This window comes from Oratosquilla oratoria, chromosome 42 (genome assembly GCF_046742065.1).
Source record: "Oratosquilla oratoria isolate Oo_2021 chromosome 42, ASM4674206v1, whole genome shotgun sequence".
NCBI classification, from domain to species: domain Eukaryota; kingdom Metazoa; phylum Arthropoda; class Malacostraca; order Stomatopoda; family Squillidae; genus Oratosquilla; species Oratosquilla oratoria.
Window position 1 is genome coordinate 41,279,405 of NC_134818.1, and position 22,520 is coordinate 41,301,924.

General features: G+C 40.5%; 1 protein-coding gene across 1 annotated transcript; it reads right to left on the reverse strand.

Annotated features, from left to right (window-relative positions):
- Positions 1–13,516: 13,516 nt before the first annotated feature.
- Positions 13,517–13,915, reverse strand: LOC143021650 (KRAB-A domain-containing protein 2-like). The gene has a single exon (XM_076179257.1). It carries the CDS (start codon positions 13,913–13,915, stop codon positions 13,517–13,519), a length of 399 nt encoding a protein of 132 aa, XP_076035372.1.
- Between the last annotated feature and the right edge of the window lie 8,605 nt (positions 13,916–22,520).

Sequence of the window (22,520 nt, forward strand, 5' to 3'; positions counted from 1 at the left end):
ATATTAAGGATAGTTTTAAAAAGAATAAGAAATAAAGTGAGAGAACAAGTTTCATGGGAGCAATTTGGTTTCATAGAAGGAAAAGGAACAGCAAATGCAATTTTTATAATAAGAACGATTATGGAGAGGATGATAGAAAAACAACAAAATGTATATCTTTGCTTTGTTGACTACGAGAAGGCGTTTGATAGGGTAAGACATGAGGATTTGATCAATATTTTGGAAAGAGTGGATATAAATAGCAAAGACATGAGTATCATCAGAAATTTGTATTGGAAGCAAAGAGCAGCGGTGAGGGTACGGGGAGGAAGAACAGAATTTCAAGCTATAAAGAGGGGAGTGCGTCAAGGCTGTGTTATGTCTCCAGATTTGTTTAATTCATATGGGGAGATGATCCTTAGGGAATTAGAGGGAATGGAAGGGATTAAAATTGGAGGATTTAATATAAATCATATCAGATATGCTGATGACACAGTATTGGTGGCTGACTCAGAAGATTAAATGCAACATCTATTGAATGTAACCGTAAGAGTTAGTGAGGAGAAAGGTTTAAATGTAAATATGGAGAAAACTAAAATATTAGTGGCCAGTAAAACAGATCCACCAAGAGTGCAAGTACAAATAGCAGGGAGAAGAATAGAACAAGTAACCAAATTTTCGTACCTGGGAAGCGTATTGACAGAAGATTGTAGATGTGAAAAGGAAATAAAATCAAGGATAGCGATAGCTAAAAGCACGTTTCAGAAAATGAAAGGGGTTTTAACAAACAAGAAATGTCTACAGATATAAGGAGAAGAACAGTTAAAACATTTATATGGTCAACACTATTATATGGTTCAGAAGCGTGGACAATCAGCAAAAATTTGCAGGAAAACTTAGAAGCAGCAGAAATGTGGATATGGAGACGAGTATTAAGAGTACCATGGACAGCGAAGAAAACAAATGAAGAAGTATTGAGAGAAATGGAGACTGATAGGGAATTGATGACAACAATAAGGAAAAGACAGTTGCGATTCTTTGGACATATAATGAGGAAGGAAGGGTTAGAAGAGGTGGTGATGACGGGAATGGTGGAGGGAAGGAGAGCAAGAGGAAAGCAGAGGGAGAAGTATATGAACGGGCTGATGAGGGCGACGGGAAAACAACTCAAACCAGCACAGATGTTACAAGTAACAAGGGACCGTGAACGGTGGCGCTCCATGGTTGCCGAAGTCCAAGAGGATATGGCACGACTACAGCTAGAGCTACTAAGGAGGTGGTGGAATAATTTCTCTCTGCAGGTTTCAATACGCGGTTTGCGTATGCGATCGCTCTATGTTTCCTGTTTGAATCTTTTTGTTGAATGGCTGCTCCTATTCCGTGAACTTTTAAAATACTTTGTGAAATCGGGAAACGCAAAGATAAGTGCCCTCCAAAGTTCTGTCTTTATTCTCTGAAAAATATCTTGTTCCTCAGAGCCCCATTTGAAGGGTACGTTCTTACATGTGAATTTGGTAAGTGGGGGAGCTAATTCTGCAAACTTTCTTACTAAATGTCTGTAATATACTGCCGTGCTAACAGAGGAATGAAGTTGGCCCTCGTTCTTTGGGGTGGAGAATTCAGCAATGGCTCTGATCTTATCTGAGTTTGTGTAGATTCCTTCTTTGTTCACTGTTTGGGCAAGGAAAGTAATTTCCTTTTTTTTTAGAAATGAGCATTAGTTAAATTGAATCTTGAGGCTAGCATTGCTGATGGTGTGTAAGACGTACCGAAGGGTGTCAAGGTATTGTTCCACATTAAGGAAAAACATTATTAGGTCGTCTAGGTAGACGAAAAGGAATTTGCCTAATATGTCTTTAAAATGGCTATTCATGAGTCCTTGTAGTGTACAAGGTGCATTTTTTTTTAGCCCAACGGGTATCCGATTAAATTCAAAATTACCCTTGTCAATACTAAATGCTGTTATTTGTTTAGACGTTTCTGTAAGTTCAATTTGCTAAAAGGCAGATTTGAGGTCTAAGGTTAGAATACGGTGTTCTTCTTTCCTAGGGACTGGAGTACGTCTTCCATAACGGGCATTGGCATACGGTCGGGGATGGTGTGTGTGTTGACCTTACGGAAATCTATGACGGATCTGAAGGACCCGCCTCTTTTTGAAACTAGACACTTTGGCCTAGCATGTCATCTACTTGATTTGGGACGAAAAGCTTCCTGCTCTGGGGATTCTTATAGGCTGGTATATAGGTGGGGTGAATGTTGAGGGCTATGTGTCTATGATGTTTAACCAATGAGGTCTTTTCCAAAGGTTCACCATTTAAGGCAATTGCCTTGCGATGGGACTTTGGAAGGTTTCTAAGCTTATTTTTTACTTCTTGGAAGTCTACGACCGGTATATCTTGAAGAAAAATTGGGAGGGGGGGTGTGACATGGTGGTGATGCTGTTGATAGTTTTGGCGAGTGCTTCCTCAATGGGGATTATGTATAGCTGAGACATACCTATCTGTGTGTGCTTCTTCAGTTTAACTGTGGTATGTGAGACGTTCTCTAGTAAGATTAGTGCAATTTTTCCTTCCTTAACTTTGTCCCATACAACAGGCATATGGAGATTTTTTCTCCTACTTGTGTCTGAAGAAACTAGAACACCCTGGTATGGAGGTGCATCAGGTATGGCTGTGGTGATGACTCTACTCTCGTCGGGTAAGATCGTTACTTTGGTGTTGGTGAGAATCCTTGTGTTGAGGAATGGGGAGTAGGGGGGAGTGGTGTCATCTGACTTGGCTTTCATGTGTGGGTGAGGAAAGGTATCGTAATGTAGGAGATAGTGCCTGATGTTGACTCAGGGGTTTGCGACAGCATCCTGTGTGGTGCTGATGTCAGCAGATGCTGAGGTGGGGAAACTTGGTTGCACACAAGCTGTTGTGGAACTCGAGTTGGGTGATGTAGGGAGTGGGGATGGGTACTGAGTGTGCTAACCAAGGTACCTAAAAATATTGTATTAGGTGATGAGGTAATCTCAATGTTACCTAACTTGAGCCTAGCAGGGTTTGTGTCTACTATAATATTGTGATTTGCAAGGAATTCTAGTCCTAAAATGCCATCACATTCAAGTGTCCAGTCTTTGACTAAATAGAAGGTAGTGGGTGGGAATGGATTGCTTAGTATGGTTATAGGTAATTTTATAGTTGAAGTGAAGTCTAGGTGAGCACCACCTAGCATGGTCCCTCTAAGGTGTGGTATGTCAGTAGGGTAATCCTCACCTAATTGTGCACATATGGACTGTGGGAGTATGTTTAGTTTTTTCCCTGTGTGCATAGGATGTTTCCTATTGTACCCATGAAGCCTAGTGCTTCTGTTTCACCTATGGGTGACGTTATGGGGGCCTCCTAATGGGAGGTTGTTTTGCATTCACGCGACTGTCTATTTTGTGTGTGAGTTACGTGTGTGGAGAGGGGTGTTATTAGGTTGTTGGTTTCTACTATAAGTTGAGGAGCTTTTCTGTTGTAGGTTGCAGTGTTGAGGTTGTGGGGTGGGATATGGTGATTGTGTCTTTTGGTGTAGATAATATTTGATAGGACTTTTGAGCACGGCATTTGTTATCCAAGTGGGTGTCTGTATTATGGACTGAACATGATCTTATTTGGAGGCTGGGTTTGGGAATGATTTGGTGGTTTTGTTGATAGCAGTTTCTATCTGAATGGTTATAGGAGTTATGTAAGGAACAGTATGACCTTGGTTGTCTGATGACCTTTGGGGTCTTGTTTGGTTGTCACTTGTGTTAGCTGAGTGGTTGTAGGATTTGTTGGTTGCACTGTATGTTGTATATGGGGAAGGTGTTCTTATTGATTGTTGGGCTTTGCAGCCTGCACCTGAGTGTAAACTTGTGTTGTGAATGGAAAACATTGTATTTTTTCTTGAGCGTTGCTGTAGCCCTGAGTATTGTGAGAAGTAGATTTGTGAAAATCACATCAGGTAGTGCCTAAGGGGTTGTTGAATAGGGGTTTTATGTTACGAGGGTTTGAGAGAGTCGGTGTGTTGTTTATGAAAGATAACATAAGAACATAAAAATGAAAGAGACTGCAAGAGACCATAAGGCCTACACTAGGCAGCTCCGTATCCATCACCACCTGTCATCACAATCCATAAAGTTGTCTAATTGTTTCTTAAAACAACTGATAGTTTCAACGCTTACTACATGGTTACTAAGTTTATTCCATTCGTCGACCACCCTATTAGTAAACCAGTTCATGCCTATTCACTTTTTAAATCTAGATTTGTCCAGTTTATATCCATTACTGCGAGTCCTGCTCTGTTGTTTTAGTATGATGACCTAGTTTGCATCACCCTTGTTAAAGCCTTTGATCCACTTGAACACCTCTATTAGATCACCCCGCACTGTGCGTCTTTCTAAAGAGTGTAAGTTAAGGTGCCTAAGCCTCTCTTCGTAAGGCAAATTTCTGAGTCCATGTATTATTTTGGTCATTCTTCTCTGTACTGTTTCTAGTGAATTGATGTCCATACTGTAGGTCGGAGACCAAAACTGTACCGCATAGTCAAAGGTGGGTCTAACTATCTCTAGAAACCTAATGCTCTGTTAGATTTATTCCTGGCGCTAATGCACTGTTTTCTGGTTTTAGGTCCGGACTCACTAGAACTACCAAGTCTCTCTCGCACTCAGTTTTCTATAAAAGGGTGTTATCTAAGCTGTATCTATTTTCGGGGCTGTGTAACCCTACGTTTAACACGCTACACTTAGAGATATTGAAGTTCATTTGCCATTTCATCGACCATGTGAACAATTTGTTAAGATCATCCTGCAGAATCTCTGCGTCATCTCCTGACCTAATTAGGCGTCATATCTTAGTGTCGTCCGCAAACTTACTAACATCACTATTTATCCATCGTCTAAGTCGTTTATGTACATAATGAACAACAAGGGACCCAAAACCGAGCCCTGGGGGACCAACTAGTAACATTACCCCACCTAGATTTTACTCCATTTATGGTGACCCGCTGTTTTCTGTTACTAATCCAAGCTCTAATCCATTCTAACACCTTTCCTTCTATGCCATGGTATTTGATTTTATCTAGTAGTCTCTGGTGTGGCACCTTGTCGAACGCTTTGCTAAAGTCAAGGTAAATAACATCGTAATTATCATTGTTATATGAAGCCTTATATACTTTAGTGTAAAAGGATAGAAGATTAATCACACATGACTTACCCTTGGAGAAACCATGCTGTGAATCACGAATTAAATTATGTCTTTCGATGTGTTCTCTGAGTCTATTTACTATTACTGATTCAAGCATTTTTCCTATAACCGATGTCAAACTGATTGGCCTGTAGTCGCATATAGACGATCTATCTCCCTTCTTAAAAACAGGAACAGCGTTTGCTTGCCTCCAAGCAGTAGGCATAAAACCAGTGTCTACTGATTTATTAAATATTTCAGTTAACTAGTCGCAGATTTCAAATTTACACTCCTTAAGCATTCTTGGAAAAAATTCGTCTGGACCCGGGGATTTTGTAGCTTTAAGTCTTTCAGTATACATGTCTACTTCTACTATACTAATGCTGATATTAGATAGACTACTTTCTTCATTCTATCTGGAAATCGGATCGCAGTCAGGTATTTCATCTAACCTCTCATTAGTAAACACCGATAGAAAATAATTGTTAAACTCCTCACTCATTTTTTCCTCCGATTCTATCGTGACATTTTCATCGTTTTTAAATTGGTCCTATTCTTTCTTTATTTTTTGTTCTATAGAGATGAAAGAAGCCCTTTGGGATGGATCTTGCTTGACTAGCAACCTTAATTTCATAATTGCGTTTCGATTTACCATTTCGTTATATTTGATCTAAGGTGTGTTTTCCCGTTTTCCTTTTTTTTTTTTTTACGTAAAGTCCTCTTTTCATTCCAATCTCATGTTTCAATCTGTCCGTCATATATTTGGGAGTATCATTATTTTTCCGTATTGAGTTCAGGGGGATAAATGTATTTTGTGCATTAATAATTCAACCAGTTAGATTGCTGTACATTTCATCCAAATCGCTGACCTGTCTGTTGAGCCCTCGCCCCCAAATGACCTGACCCAAGGTATGCATATTACCCTCCGTGACCAGAACGCTGGACGTGACCTGACCCCGGTCACGCACCGAGACTCGACAATGTCCGAAACGTCCGCAACGTCCGCATGGCATTTCATATCCAATTTCAAATAGGTTTTTATATTGTCAAAGTTTGCTCTCCTGAAGTGTGGTACTTGGACGTTATTCGTGCTTTTTAATTCTTCCCAAATAATATTTAATCACATTTCTTGATGATTGATAGGGTCTAGACCAGGGGTGGGGAGCCTTTTTGTACATGAAGGCCACCTTACAATTCATCGTCCCACATAGAGGTCGCACTGATTTTTTTTTCCAATTATTTTATCCCTTTTTAGGGGACGGTGTAAGTTTTCCACCCCCCATCCTAAAAATTCAGTTTATTTTAACAGTTTATTTTAACAGTCTATTTAACATCCCCATTTTACACTTTAATAAAGGGTTATAAAATTCCAATTAATATTCAACTAAGATTAATCTACTGCTTTATTTTAAACGACACGGTGGAAAGAACGGAGAGGGAAACAATGCTTTCAAAGAAAACAATTATTATATACAATAAAAAGTTGAGAGAAAAAAAAATAATGTACAAGATAATGAAAAACTTGGAAGCGAAAATTCCAAAGTTCAAGTTGACAAAACATGGTTTATGAAATCAAAATTAATTACTTATCCTTCGGCGCACAATGATATATCTTAAAAAAAAAAAAAAAAAAAAAAAAAAAAAAAAAAAATTGTTTGGCTTATTGGAGCATATGATGAACGCACAAGAAAGGTAAAAAATAAGATTTTAGAAAATAGGAAAGCATCTACATTTATGCATTTTAAAAATATATACACAGTAAATCTATAATTGTTAAGACGCACATCCTTTATATTCATGTGCAATTTCAAAACTAAATAATATTCATAGTATCGTTAATCACTCAAATGAATATAAAAATATAAAAGTGGATACGTAGGTCCTTTTTATACAAATTAATGACTTCTTTGAGTTTGCTTCTTTCGAGAAAGCATTTTGATATCAGGCTCTAACATAGTTGTTCTTAGTTTTAATTGGACCTCCAAATGCTCATCTGTCAACTGTGTTCTCAGCGAATTCTTGATTTGCGTCAAGTACGAGAATGTGGATTCACAACAGTATGTTGTAGAAAAGCAGGAAATCAGTCGGCGTGCATGTTCACGAGGACGAGAATATTCTACCGCCTTTTTCCAAATTTCAATAGGATCTTCCATGTTGTCAAACAGAGATTTCAAGATATTATCTTCAGACATTTCAATAAGCTCCATCTGTAATTTTTCGGGAGCCTCAGATACATCAACTAAGTGAGGCTGAAAAGCAAGTTTCAGAGTGATGTTATGCTTCTCAAAATAATTGAATCTTCTATTGTATTCTTCGATTAATGAGTCTAAAACTGTCTCGTATTCTATAAAAGATTCATATATATCTTCATTTTTACTCATTACCTTCGTAAACTGGGGAAAGTACTCTTCTGAAAGTTTTGATTTAGCCAAAAAAGACTTGAAAAACAACAGCTTTTTTCTAAATGCCAGAATTTTTTTACCACATATCAAAAATAGATTTATTTCTGCTTTGCAACGAAATGTTTAACTCATTCTATTTTGACATCACATCACATAAAAAAGCAATATCTCTGTAAAAAATTGGATCTGATCATTCACAATGTTTGTTATTTTCTTCGAAAAAGCCAATTATTTGCCTTCGTAAAGACAAAATTTTGACCAATACTTTCCCTTGTGACAACCATTGTACTTTTAAGGGATAAGGCAAATCTACACTAATTACTTCGTCATCCATCATTAGCATGTTTCGAAATTGACGATGCTTCGTGGCATTTGCTCGAATATAGTTTACAATACTTATGACTTTTTGCAAAGAGTCATTTAAAATGACATATTTTGCACAGAGATTTTGTTGATGTAAAATACAATGAAAAGAAATCAGCACATTTAAATCTTTGGTTTCTCTTCTAAGATGCGCAATAAATCCTTCATTCTTAGCCAACATAGCTGGAGCACCATCCGTGCACACACTTACCAAATTAGTAAAATTTAGTCCTACTTTTTTACACTACTCTTTGAAGTTGTTAAAAATATCTATGCCCCGTGTCCTTCCTTTAAGGGTGCCTAAAGCAAGTAATTGTTCGAATATTTGAAAATTATCAGTAATAGCACGAAAAAAAATACAATACTTGTGCTGAATCTGTGGAATCGGTCGATTCATCCAAAGCTACTGAGTAATATACATTTTTTTTTGGGGGGGGGATTATATTTTGAGTTATTCTGTTGCATTACAAGCCAATTCATGCTGTCGATCTGTATTAGTTCTTCTTGAAAGAGGCACCTCTTCATATTTGTTAACTTACATCTTACTATTTCTAAAATACATTCCTTTATGAGTTCTGCATCGGTGAATGGTTTTTCCCCTTTTTTTCCAAGCATATATGCAACTTTATAGCTGGCTTCTGTCGTAGCATTTCCTTGATGCAACACAGAATGGAACAATTGTCTGCTTTTCCTTTCCACTTCGGTACGATGGCGCTTACGTTGGCATCATGAGGCGCGAGTGAGTACACGAGGCCGCTGGCGTCGGCATCTTGATTATATATATCTTTTGTAAAATCACTTAGACAAAATGTAATAGCACATTTGTAAATAATAATCACGAAGAACCCACAGTCGGAATAAAAGGAAACTTAGAAGAATTATAACTTCTATATTTCGGCTAATAGCTATAGCCCTCTTCAGGAAAGTACAGATTACAAGAATTTGCAGACATAAGTACAATTGAGATGTGAGTAAAAGGTGAACACGCAGAGCTAAAACCAGACAATCCGTCGCGCAGGGCGGAGTCAGAGGTGAGGGGATGTGTGGGTGGAGGTGTGAGGTCAGAAGGGAAGCAGGATGGGAGCGGGATCAGGAGGGTGATAATTCTTAACCAAACGGCTCACAGCTAAGCGTGAGATTATGTCCGGGGACCACTGACCTTTAGAGATGTTCAAGTTTGGACATTCTTCGATTAAGGCTGATTCAACCATTTTTCTTTTAAAGCTACAGTTGGACTTAAACAAAATTTTGGCTTTGTACCAGTTAAGACTGTGAATTTTGGTACTGACGTGTTGGAACACAGCAGAATTTTCTTGGGCATACCTAATGGATCATATGGCTGCCGATGCTGCGCTCGAGAATTTCATTCGTACTGAAGTAATGAAATTCATCATGAGGATCAAAGTGATTATTATGGATTGTGATTTTGTGTTTTTCCTTGGTTGTGTTATTGTTAGAAAAATGGACCTCTTATGCCACGATATAGTCAGTGATTAATATGCCACTGGCCTTTGAGAAAGTGGGGAAATCAGGGCTAGTGGTAGAGTATAATGGTTATGGATTAGTGTAGGGGGGTTTGGATGTGGTGTGTTTGATTTTGGGGAAATAATGGTTGCTCTCGAAGTGATGGGTTTGCTAGTGATTTCTGATGTACTTGTGTTAGTATTAGTTTGGTTTGAAGCTTGAGTTGAGCTGGTGGTGGTAGGGGTGTGGGGGGCTGCTTATGTTATTGTTATTATTTAGGGTTAGGGTTGTGTTGTCCTCAGGCCTCTTATTAAGGTTCATAAGGGACTGATCTATAGACGCAAGCAGATTTCTGGTTGGCAAATACGATGTTAAGTTATATAAGATATAATTTTATGGAAGCATATATATATATATATATATATATATATATATATATATATATGTATGATATGGTTATCTACAATAAAATTCCATGAATGCGCACGCACACACCTGCACACACGCACACGCACACGCACACGCACACACACACACACACACACACACACACACACACACACACACACACACACACACACGCACACACACACACACACACACACACACACACACACACACACACACACACACACACACACACACATACACACACACACACATATATATATATATATATATATATATATATATATATATATATATATATATATATATATATATATATAAATTTTGTTGGGGGAGGGAACTTGTGTGAACGGAGGTTTGTTCTGGACCTGTCACTTGGGGTGAGAAGGATGGTGATTGGACAGCAGGATTCGTAGAACTGGGGCGTCGTGGATAGCGGGAGTTCCTGGGGTGACGACAGCTTGCTGTGGATCTCGGTAGAGGTTGGCACCGGCTCCCCTGCAAGTCCCTTTTTTATGGTAGGGGGACGAGGTGGCGGTGGCTTCCAGGTGAGAAATCAGCTAAGCAGGTCGGGAGGCGACCGAGAGCTGATTTGAATCCACTGCAGATGGACCTACTCGCGGCATCGTTGAATCAACACCAACTGGGTCATTTCACTCTCTCGGGGTGGTGGCTGTGGTTTGGCGTCAATTAGCACCAACGATATGCACTATGGTGTCATGAAGGGTAGTGGTTCCACAATGCCATGCGTGCAGTAATCATAACACGAGGATTAATAGAATTACTCAGTGTTAGCTTCGCACTTACTCAGATCGAAAAGTTCGTATTAACAGGATCAAGTCTGACAGATCTGTTTGAATTAGGCTGACGTGCTCGTTAGTGAGTTGTACTATGTCGCACGTGAACGAAATTGAATTTTTTGTTGTACCATCAACACGATGCACCCTGGACAGGTAGTGTTGTGTCAGATCCGCACCAAGGCGCTGCGCAAAACGCGTTTTTTTGTTTCTGCGCATAGACGCCTAGCATGATCTCGCTTGTATTTTGGGGACCATTAGTCATTCACCGGCCTCAGTGGAAACAACACGTGTGTCACCTCTACTCAGCCCGCCTTCACCCACAATCGCCCTCCAAAATTGTAAATGGTGCATATTTAACACCACGCTACCGTAACTCGGGTAAGTCACGCAATTGCAAAAGTTTTGCATTTTACATTACTGCATTATTACTTAGTGAAATAATTTTATTGTGTTTCTCGGAAATTATCAGTGAATGGTGTAGCTACCCGTACCAATCGCCATATTGGATCGGAGGGCAGCGAAAAATGTGATTTTGAGGCTAATTTCTAATTTCCGATTTTTTTCTAATTTCAGATTTGCAGGCCCTTTTCGTGAGTAGCGATAAAGAATAGCCTTTTACAGTGACTTTTGAGGCAGACAATATCCGTGACGACCTGCACGATGCCCTAACTTGACGGCAGGATGAGGATGAGGCCCAACCTGTGGCTGCTGAACCTGAGGAAGAATCAGCTAATGAGATGCAAGATTTGGCTGTCTCGGACGCAGTTCATTTGCATTCTCTTGTTCCTGGGCCTTCTTCAGCTGCTCCTGCGCCTCCATCACCGTCTCTTGTGCCTCTTTCACCGTATCCTGTGTCTTCTGCAGCGTCTCCTGTGCCTCCTGCAGCGTCTCCTGTGCCTCCTTCAGCGTCTCCTGCGGTTACAGCAGCTGTTCCTGTTCCTGCCCTTAGTCCCGTGGAGCTCAGGAGTAGAAAAAGGAGGAGAGGCCCTCTTCGCCCTGCAGAAAGTGTGGTATTGAAGAGATTGCCGGACGACTCCTACAAGTCTAAGGACAACACGAAGTGGCACTCAGAGCCAAACCCAACAATGCCACCCATCATGAAGATCGTGGTAAGTTACACGAATTATTTTTTTACCAGTTTATGCTTACTAAATATATTTTTTAACATTTTTGCCCTCATTTAGGGCTATTCTGGATTACTTTTGCAAAATTTCATGCATATCCATCAATTATTAGTACTCTAAATATGCCTTTCTTTTACGTAAATTGCGCACGGTAAGGGTTACATTGAAACTAAGCCTTTTTTTTATATTCACTAAATATAATTTTCTAAGGTTTTGTCATCATCTAGGATCACTGTACTGTAGATGACTTCTAGGAAATTTTATCCAATTCTAATAAGTATTACCACCTTCCTTTCACACCAAAAGTTTTAGTGATTTTGTGTATAATTTTTTTAACCGCTTTTCTTTTCTTTACAGATTTTGCAGTTTTGCTCCAATCAAAAATGTTTTTACAACAATCAACTCAGGAATTCTTCTACTTTCAAGAAAATACTCGATATTAGTCGAATTTGGTATTCTAAAGTGTACAGTGCCTGTTATTTGACCAAATGTCTATTTCTATACATTTTTTCGTAATCATGTAAGTAGTGTTATTTTTATATTCACCGGGTTTTTTTTTCTTCACCAGTAGAAAGTAGAGTCCTTATGTTAGTAAACTAAAAAACAAATAAATAAATAAATGAATAAAAAAAAATAAACAAATAAATAAATCAATAAATAAATCAATAAATAAATGACATAATGGTAACTGGGTATAAGCACTCAAAGTGAAAGTAACAGATATGACACCACGCTACCCGTAGTGGGAGAGTTTGTCGACGCTACCTGTCCAGGGTTAAGCGAACTAGGAATAATCTAGTAAGTACTACAGGGATTATTCCTTTTGTATTGGTGAAACGTTTATCACGTTAAGCACTTTTAGGCACTTGCGGTTCAATGTCCGTATATGAATAACACTAACTCTAGTTTCTGAGGAGGCTATGCGGCTTTGCGCTGCCACCATGAATCCAGAGGTGAGGTGTATTGCAATAAAACTCCCCTGTGCCTTTCCTTAAGAATATTTGGCACTTTAAATACACGGCGTAGATTCTCCGGGATCTACTTTCACCTGCTAACTGAGCTCTCCGGTCCGGTCTTGGCTTATTGTTTAAATGCTGAGGTCAGATTCATGGTGAGGAGAGTTACCATTTTTACAATCTTGATTTTATTGATTATTACAAATGGAAGGTTTAAACGCATATGTCATATTATAACATATTCAAATCTTTTATGTGGTTATTTCTTGTGATTTGACTTCAGTTCAGGTTTATTTGGAGATGTGGTGTATATGCGCATTGGAGTTATGTTCCTGGCTACTTATCCATAATCACGCACTGATCATGTGATGGTTGCTCGCCGTAGGACGTTGATGGGTGTTCGTTCGTATGATTGTTGTAATGTAGTTTTCCATGGGTAATATTTTAATATGTAAAATTATAGGTAATGGTTACAGGTAGTTGTTGTTACCTATGTTTCCGCTACCACAATGGAGTCCAAGAATTTTGGTGTGAGTTTGGTATGTTGTGGTGTTTAAGCGTGACAACGTCACCTGGATTGAAAGTAAGGGATCGAGAGTGTCTATGTTGTCTCATCTGTGTCTGTTGTTTCTCCAGTATCTCATAAGGCATGCGGAGTGGTTGGCCAAATATGATAGATTGTGGTGTTTTCTTGGTTGCTGAGTTAATGGAGCCATTGATACTGGCCTGCGTTTGTGGAAGCCAGTCCTTCCATGTGTCGCAAATACACTCTTGTAGTGGACGGAGGACTTCGAGTATATTTCTGCTCGTCCTCTCTACGTGTACATTTCTTTAGGGGTGATATCTTGTAGAATATATCCTATTAATATGGTGCAGTTTGGCTATTTTTTGGAGAACATTGTTTCGAAGTTCGATGCCATTGTCTGAGAGTATCTGTCGAGGTATATTGTGTTTGCAGAATATGTGGTCCACTAAGGTTTGGGCCACTGTTTCTCCCGATTTATCTGGTAGGGGTACCAGGATGGTGTATTTGAAGAAGTAGTCTATCGCGGCCAATACATAGTAGGAACCTTGATGGGTTGGAGGTAACTTCAACAGACCTATACCCATAGTATCCCAAGGTTCTGAGGGGATGGGTACTTCGCCAATATTAAGTGGTCTGGGGTCCGTTCCACTAAGTTTGCTATAGGTAGTGCAATGTTCTACGTGACGAGTGATGCCGGTGCGCATCTTAGGCCAGAAATAAACACGCTTGGTGTTTGCCAAACATTTGTATCTACCGGGATGTCCTGCAATAGGGCTATTATGGGCAATCGAAAATACTCTAGTAATCAGGGAGTTCAGGATCACTGCTTGGAATGTTTTAGTAGTGCCTCTCCTAAGAACCCCATCCTTCATATGCAATTCCTGAAAGGGGACATGAAGCTTTCTTTGAAGTGTGACTCCGTTTCTAGATGGAGAATCACCTGTGACCAAATTGGGTGTTTGTCTGTTCCTTTCGAAGTTCCAGGGGGAAATACAGTAGGGGGTTGGTACTGTTGCAATCAGAGGGTTTCTACTAAGTGCGTCTGCCACAACACTGAATTTGCCTTTTATATAGCTAGCCTCTTGGTTGAACTCCAAAATGGTTGTGTGCCATCTAATAATCTTATTTTGCAAGTTTCTCTTTTGAAAAACTCTGACAATGGTTGATGGTCTGTCATGACCGTGGTCTTCAGTCCCAGAAGTTCTCGGAAATGTTTCAGAGTCCAGACGACTGCCAGGGCTTCCAAGTGGGTGGTGGAGTAGTTACGCTCTGCAGGGTTCAATACACGGCTTGCGTATGCATTTGCTCTATGTTTCCCTATTGAATCTACTTGTTGTAGCACGGCACCTGCTCCAAGAGAGGATGCGTCCGTGAACAAATAGAATTCCTTTGTCAAGTCAGGGAATACGAGGATAGTTGATCTGCATAAGGCTTGTTTTACTCTCTGGAAACATTCTTCTTCCTCGGAATCCCATATGAAAGGTACGTTTTTCGTGTGAATTTGGTAAATAGGTCAGCCAAAATGGGTATGCAACGGGAAAAAACAAATGTACATTCATCAGTAGGTTTCCTTGGCACTCCTAATGATTACCTTGTGGGAAGACCCATTAATGTTTCGTGTGGGTATTGTAAGCGTGATGGACATCGCATTTCTAAATGTCCCGAGCCAAAGCGTAACGCTTCACAGTACTCTGGGACGATCCAAACTTATGACAAGTCTTCAGTAAAGCTAGGTGGTGGAACAAAACCCAAAGTCTTCCTAAACCCATGTAACACATTGCGACTCCCCCCCCCCCCGACATCTCCTTTGGACCTCTTTAAAGACTTGAAGTCCTCTGGTGAAGTTGCTATACCCAAAAAAGGTCCATTCTTCCCAATAACCAGTTTTAGAGGTACTGGAGCAATCCGTTTTATCTAAAGATGCCTTACCTGGAGTTGAAAAGAGGAGTACTGGAGAGAAAGTAAAAATTAGTAATTTGTCTACTATTCCCTCCACAAGTCTAGCTAAAACATTCCTTAAATGTAATCTTGTAAATAAGAAAGTAGCAGTTGGCCTCAGAGAAAAGTCAATGCCAATTCTTGGAGTTGAACTCATCCCAAGTAATGACCTTGCAGGTTCATTAGTAGTACCACCCTTATAGTCAAAACCCCTTATGACAAAAGTTCTACAATTGTAGAAGATCACATACATCCTGATTTTTTATCTATGTGCAATCGTCCCCAATAAGATACAATATATAAAAATGCCCATTATATTTTTTATCTATCTATACAAATAATGTCACATTCTATCTTCATCAAAGTTCAACAATCCGACTCTACTTTAAAATACTTCTGTAGATTTGCAGAAGATTGGAAGGATTTTATTACCAAAGAACATTAAGGAATTTATTCAAACCTGGCATGTTTGTCAACTCACTGGTAAACCTAATCAAAAGATCCCTAAATTCCATTTATCTCCCATCTCTGTGTAAGGAACCCTCTTGATATAATTATTATAGACATAGTGAGGCCATTGCCAAAAATGAATGAATAAATAGATAAATAAGTAAATCAACAAATGAATAAATAGAAAATTAATATATAAATAAATAGATAAATAGATAAATAAATAAATAAATAAATAAATAAATAAGAAAGAAATTAGTACATTCTGACTGTAATGTGTCCACTTACGAGATTTCCCGGAGCTTTCCCTTTCAAAAGGATGGATAAAAAACATCGCTAACAATCTAATATATATGTTGTTATAGCTAACCGTAAATCGAACCACTTTCAAATCGCCCGCCTACTTCTAACGGCTTCGAACATGACTCGTCGCCATCATACGTTCTCACAACGTTGGTGATTCGAACCTTACCATGAAACAATTGGCCACGCCTTCCTCGGGTATATAAGGTGAAACCGGCTGTCCGCCCCCACACACGAACTGACCCAAACCTTCAACCCGTCTCACCCCTTTGTCGCTTTATATAGGTGCACTGCAGTTTTGTTCGGAAGTATAGTATTAACTGATTCTTCGGACTTGTATAGGGTTATTTCTTATTTTGTGTGGATTATATATGTTTGTTAAGACTCGGTGATCTGCGAATTGTATGTTTTCTTTATTAGGAAAGTGTATTTATGTTATTCCTCAGAATACTGTGAGTGTATGTTCGTAAATGTTAAACAGTAAAGTTTTATCTTCGTTTGTTGTAAATATAGTTTATTCAAGTTTCGTGCAGACTTCTATCTTACCTAATCCTTATTATTTATATTCAGTCTCAAATACTGCTTTTCCTCGGAACGTACCTTTATCTATCTAAATTATCTATACGTTCCACTTTATTGTTATGGGCCTTGTTCTCGTTCTGGAACTCTACTTACTCCTATATTCGAGTTTAGTTCCATACTTTTTATTAACTCAGGCCGAACCAAGCAAGCGCCCATGACAATTGGGGGCCTGCGAAGGGATGGTAATCTATATTTACGTGAAATAGATTAGTGACCCGTCTGGTAACCTCTTAACGTCAAATATCAGTAATACGTGCGATTGTCACTTTGTTCATTACCATACACTCACTGTTACTGACCTATTTATGCTTTATCTATATTTCCAATATTACGTTAGGTTAGATGATAGGATGTAAATTTATTAGTGTTCGATTTGTGTTTGATTATAATCAAACACAAATATTGATAATTATCAATATTACGTTAGGTTCGATGATAGGATACAAAACTTTAAGGTGTCAATTATTCGAAGTGTATGATACCCCGACATTCATATGTCCGACATATTCAATCGGTTCCAAAGGAGAACCTGTCATCAATAAGTTCGCAGTAACTCACCCCAGCAATTTACCGGTATTCAACTACCACCTCCCTCCCGAGTTAACTAGCGATCTTTCTAAACTAACCACTTGCTGTAGCCCCAAAGTCGAACGATAGTTACGACCCCGTTATATTGACCTTTCCTCAGAAAATTAACTATACCTGCACATTAAGCCGTGAATTCTAAGATTCAGACCATTAGTTAGCCATAATCTGATTCAGCTCTCCTCTTTCCTATCGGGAAACCTCGAAGCAGACTATACGTAAGTTACGAGCGTATAGTCTGAGCGCTGAACCTTAGTATACGCACCGTCTATAGAATAAATGTTCATAGACCGGGTTCTTACAGAGACCCACCATAGATTTCACTCCACCCGAACAGGGAATTAGTCAATTTTCCGTGTGTGAAGTCCAAGAATTGGTTTATACTAATTTCCTGGAGTGGAATTCTCGAGTATATACACTCACTATGCCTTTCAATATAGAACCTTTTGTCAAAAATCCCTTAGTGGATCAGTTAGAGTATAATCTCAAAAAGGGTGACTGGAGACCGTTGGCTCAAACCTATCAAATTAATGCTCCTGCTAAATTACGTAAAGATGAACTCAAACGAGTGGTCATCGAATTCCTCGTAGATTCCTTGGTACTGAATGCAGACGCATTCGAACTACTTCGCCAGGAGAGTGCTCGTGACGTAACAACAGGAGATCCTGTAAGCGATAGTGACCCCCCCCCTTGCAGCGCCAAAGCCCGCGCTCGCCCCCACTCTCCCTTCAATAGATCAATTGTATCTTTAGAATTAGATAAAATTAAACTAGAGAGAGAGGAAGAATGAGACAAGAACGGAAGCTTGAATTGATAAAATTAAAAGAACGTGAGGAAGAAAGAAAGAAAAAGCGGGAGCTTGAATTAAGGAGATTAAGAGATCGTGAGAAAGAACGCGAAGAAAGAGAAAAAGAACGTGAGCTTGAGCTGAGAAAGGAGGAATGTGACAGAGAAAGACAGTGTGAGCGGGAAAGAGAACGTGAGAAAGACCGTGAGCTTGAGCTGAGAAAGGAGGAACGTGACAGAGGACAGTGTGAGCGTGAAAAGGAACTCGAGTTAGAGTACCAGCGTAAGTTGACATTGGCTGAAATAGATAGGAAAAATAAATCTGGCCACCTATTAAATAACCAAGTTACTTCCATCCCCAGTTTTAATGAGTCAGACCCAGAATACTTCTTTAGGCAATTTGAACGTTTAGCCGAGCACGTAAACTGGCCCGTAGAAGAATGGGTGTGGATTATACAAAGCAAATTGGTAGGAACAGCCACCAAAGTCTTCAAGTCTCAAGGAATACTCATCCTATGAAATAGTCAAATCTAGTATCCTCAATGCCTATCAAGTTACCCTTGAGTCTTACCTTCAGAAGTTCAGGAATCTGACCAAATCAACTAACTCGACATTTGTCGAATTTACCTCTGAAAAACTCAGAATCTTTAAGCAATGGCTCTCTGCCACCAAAGTAAAGACTTAGAATCAACTCGTTAACTTGATGGTCTTCGAGGAATTTAAACGCAGAATTCCATTCCAAATCATGCTTCATTTAAATGGAAAAGATTTATTTGATTTAACTGAAGCAGCATTACTTGCCGATTAATACGCAGTACTTAATAGATTGAACGTACAGCGGAGAAGTAATCTTGTAAAGCCATCAGTAGGTTCCCTTGCCACTCCCGATGATAAGCAGGCAGGAAAGACCTCTATCCCTAACCCCCTCTACTCTTCCTGTAGTTACTGTATGAAACCTGGCCATCACATCACTCGATGCCAAGAGCCAGGTTATAGATTGTCAAAGTGCCCAAGTGGGTTGAAAGCACCTTCCCAGCATACTGGATCGAAATCTTACGGTACCCATAAACCGGTGACCCATGTAGTGAAAAATAATTTTCCCCCATGTAAAGATGCCTTTAAAGACTTCAAGTCCCCTGGGGAAATTTCCGCTGATGAAAAAAGCCCCCTTTTCCCTATTACAATTATACGAAACACTGGAGCAGCTCAGTCCATAGTGAGCATGCAGGCTTTGCCTGAGATACGTAAGAGAATGACAGGAAAGAAAGTAACTGTAAGTGATTTATCATCCACCCAGTCCATTGAAATAGCACGAGTCTTTTTGAAATGTCAGTAGTTCCAGAAAGAAGTAGAAGTTGTTGTCTGGAAAGACTCTATACCTGTCCCCGGGGTTGATCTCATCCTAGGAAATGATCTAGCTGGTTCTAGGGTTGTTCCTCCCCCAGATATTACTATGTTCCCTAGTAACAAGACCCCTACTGTTGTGGAAGATCACCCTCACCCTAACATTTTTCCTCTGTGCGCAGTCACCAGATCTCAAACTCCCCTCTCTGATAGTAATGTATCCTATAAGTCTGATCTCCCCAACCAACTAATTTCCCGAGAGAGCTTAATCAAAGGTCAACACAATGACCCTACTTTAAAGAACTTCCATAGGCTAGCGGTCGATTCCAGAGAAGAGGTTGACCATTTCCTAAGATACTATTATCAGGATGGTATCTTGATGAGATGTAACAAACCTTCCAACTGCTCTGACCAAGATTCTTGGGCAGAGGTCCACCAGATAGTTATCCCTTTATCCATCAGAAATCAAGTGATTGAAATAGCCCATGATGGAGCTGGAGGGCATATAGGAGCCAGTAAGACTTATAAGAAAATTCTGGCCTAGTTTAAAAATGTCAATCTCAGAGTATGTGAGGTCTTGTCACATTTGCCAAATGGTGGGCAAGTCGAACCAGATAATTCCCCAGGCTCCCTTAAACCCCATTCCAGTTCCAGATGAGCCATTTGATAAAATCATTATAGACTGTATTGGACCCCTGCCTAAGACTAAAAGGGGAAATCAATTCATTCTTACTCTCATGTGTCCGGTAACGAGGTATCCCGAAGCTTTTCCTCTTAAGAGAATAAATGCCAAAGTTATAGCTGACACCTTCTTGAAATTTTTTACTCAAGTAGGATTGCCAAAAGAAATTCAATCCGATCGAAGAACTAGCTTCACGAGTGACCTCTTGCCAGTATCCAAAAGGAGCTAGGTATTTTCCAAACCCTGTCCTCTGCTTACCATCCGGAATCACAAGGAGCATTAGAACGTTTTCATCAATCTCTGAAGTCAATGGTAAAAAAAAAATATTGCAATAAATTTTCTTCTGATTGGGATGAGGGGTTACCACTAATGCTGTTCGCTGTCATAGAGACAGTTCAACAGTCATTGGGATACTCTCCCTTTGAACTGCTCTATGGGCGCCAGATAAGAGGCCCCCTCAAGGTTTTGAAGAAAAAAAAAAACAGTGGTATCAGGAAACTCCTCAACATCTTAACCAGACAGTAAATCACTTCTTGAATAAATTAAATAATCAATTGCACAAAGTAAGGAGCATTGCCTTGGAAAATTTGAATTGGATAAACAAAATTACATAGTCCTCACTCCTGACCGTCGTAAAGATTCTAGACTCGTACACATCAACCTAATGAAAGAGTACGTCCGCAGAAAGCCTAGTGATGCGCTAGAGAGACCTATATCATGTCTTGTAAAATCCCGCCTTACCGATGAACCTAACATACGAGAAGTCGATACCACGGCTCTCAAGTCCAACTCTGTCCTCCTTGCAGACCCTATCCAGTGCCTTGGGCACCTAGACGACATGAAACGAGCCAGCATAATTTGGTTATTCGAGAAACACCCATCAGTATTTTCAAATAAACCAGGGTTGTGCACAACCATTACTCACGACATAGAGTTGCATCCTAATACTCTTCCTATCCGCCAGACCCCTTACCGCCTCAACCCCCACAAGGCAGAGAAGATGCAGAAAGAGGCGGTCTACCTGTTGGAGAACGGACTTGCTGAACCTAGCTGCTCTCCCTGGGCATCGCCGGCGCTCCTAGTCCCGAAAAAAGGTGATGACAAGTGGAGGCTCTGTGTCGACTATCGGAAGCTAAACACGGTGACAGTCAAGGACTGCTACCCGTTGCCCCGCATCGACGCCCTCGTGGATCAAATGGGAAGAGCTCCTTTCATCTCTAAGGTGGACCTGATTGGAGGTTACCACCAAATCAAATTAACCCCCAGAGCCCAAAATGTATCCTACTTTATCACCAATTTTGGCCTCTTTAATTTCCTTGTCCTACCTTTCGGGCTTTGCAATGCCCCTGCCACCTTCTAACGTGCTATCAATCATACTATAGCCGGCCTCCCTGATACTTATGCTTACCTTGATGACCTTATCATCCTAGCAGATTTATGGGAAGAAAACCTCCGTAAGTTGGACGCCTTTATAGAGCGACTCACCACCACTGGGTTCGTGGTCAATCTGTCAAAGTCCATCTTTGGCAGCGCGACGATATCATACCTGGGGCATGAAGTGGGAAACGGGCAGTACCGACCAAGGTAAGCGAACGTGGAAACCATCCTGAACTTCCCAATACCATCCACCATGAAGTCTCTCCAACGATTCCTGGGAATGGTAGAGTTCTATCGCCGTTTCTGCCGCAACTTCTCCTCCATCGTGGCACCTCTCACCGCCCTCACCAGTCCCAAGGAGAAATTCGTCTGGACTCCAGCCTGCCAACGCTCCTTCGACACCCTTCGGCAGTCCCTGATCAGCGAACCGGTGTTGAAGACCCCCGACTACTCCCAACTCTTCGTCCTCCACGTAGACGCATCGGGAGAAGGAATAGGAGGGGTCTTGCTGCAGGCAGACGACACCCGGGCCTAGTATCCCGTGTGTTACTACTCTGCCAAACTGCTCCCCTACCAGCGATCTTATTCTACAGTGGAGAAGGAAGCCTTAGCCCTAGTATCTACTTTCAAACATTTCGAGTGTTATTTGACGTATCCTGGTCATGTAACACTCGTTTACTACGATCATAACCCTCTTACATTCATCGACAGTGCCCGTCTCTCCAATCAACGAGTCCTCCTGTGGGCCCTTGTCCTCCAAGCCTTCAATTTCCGCATGGTCCACATCAGAGGAGAAGACAACATAATTGCTGACACCCTGTCTAGGGGAGCGACCAGCCTCCTAGACGATTCACGGTGACTATGGACTCTCTAGTCCAGCTGCGCCCCCGTTACGCTGGACTTCCGGCGGGGTGTGTTATAGCTAACCGTGAATCGAACCACTTTCAAATCGCCCGCCTACTTCTAACGGCTTCGAACATGACTCGTCACCATCATACGTTCTAATAACGTTGGGGTTCGAACCTTGCCATGAAACAATTGGCCACGCCTTCCTCGGGTATATAAGATGAAACCGGCTGTCTGCCCCCACACACGGGCTGACCCAAACCTTCAACCCGTCTCACCCCTTCGTCGCTGTATATTGGTGCACTGCAGTTTTGTTCGTAAGTATAGTATTAACTGATTTTTCGAACTTGTATAGGGCTATTTCTTATTTTGTATGAAATATATGTGTTTGTTAAGACTCGGTGATCTATGAACTG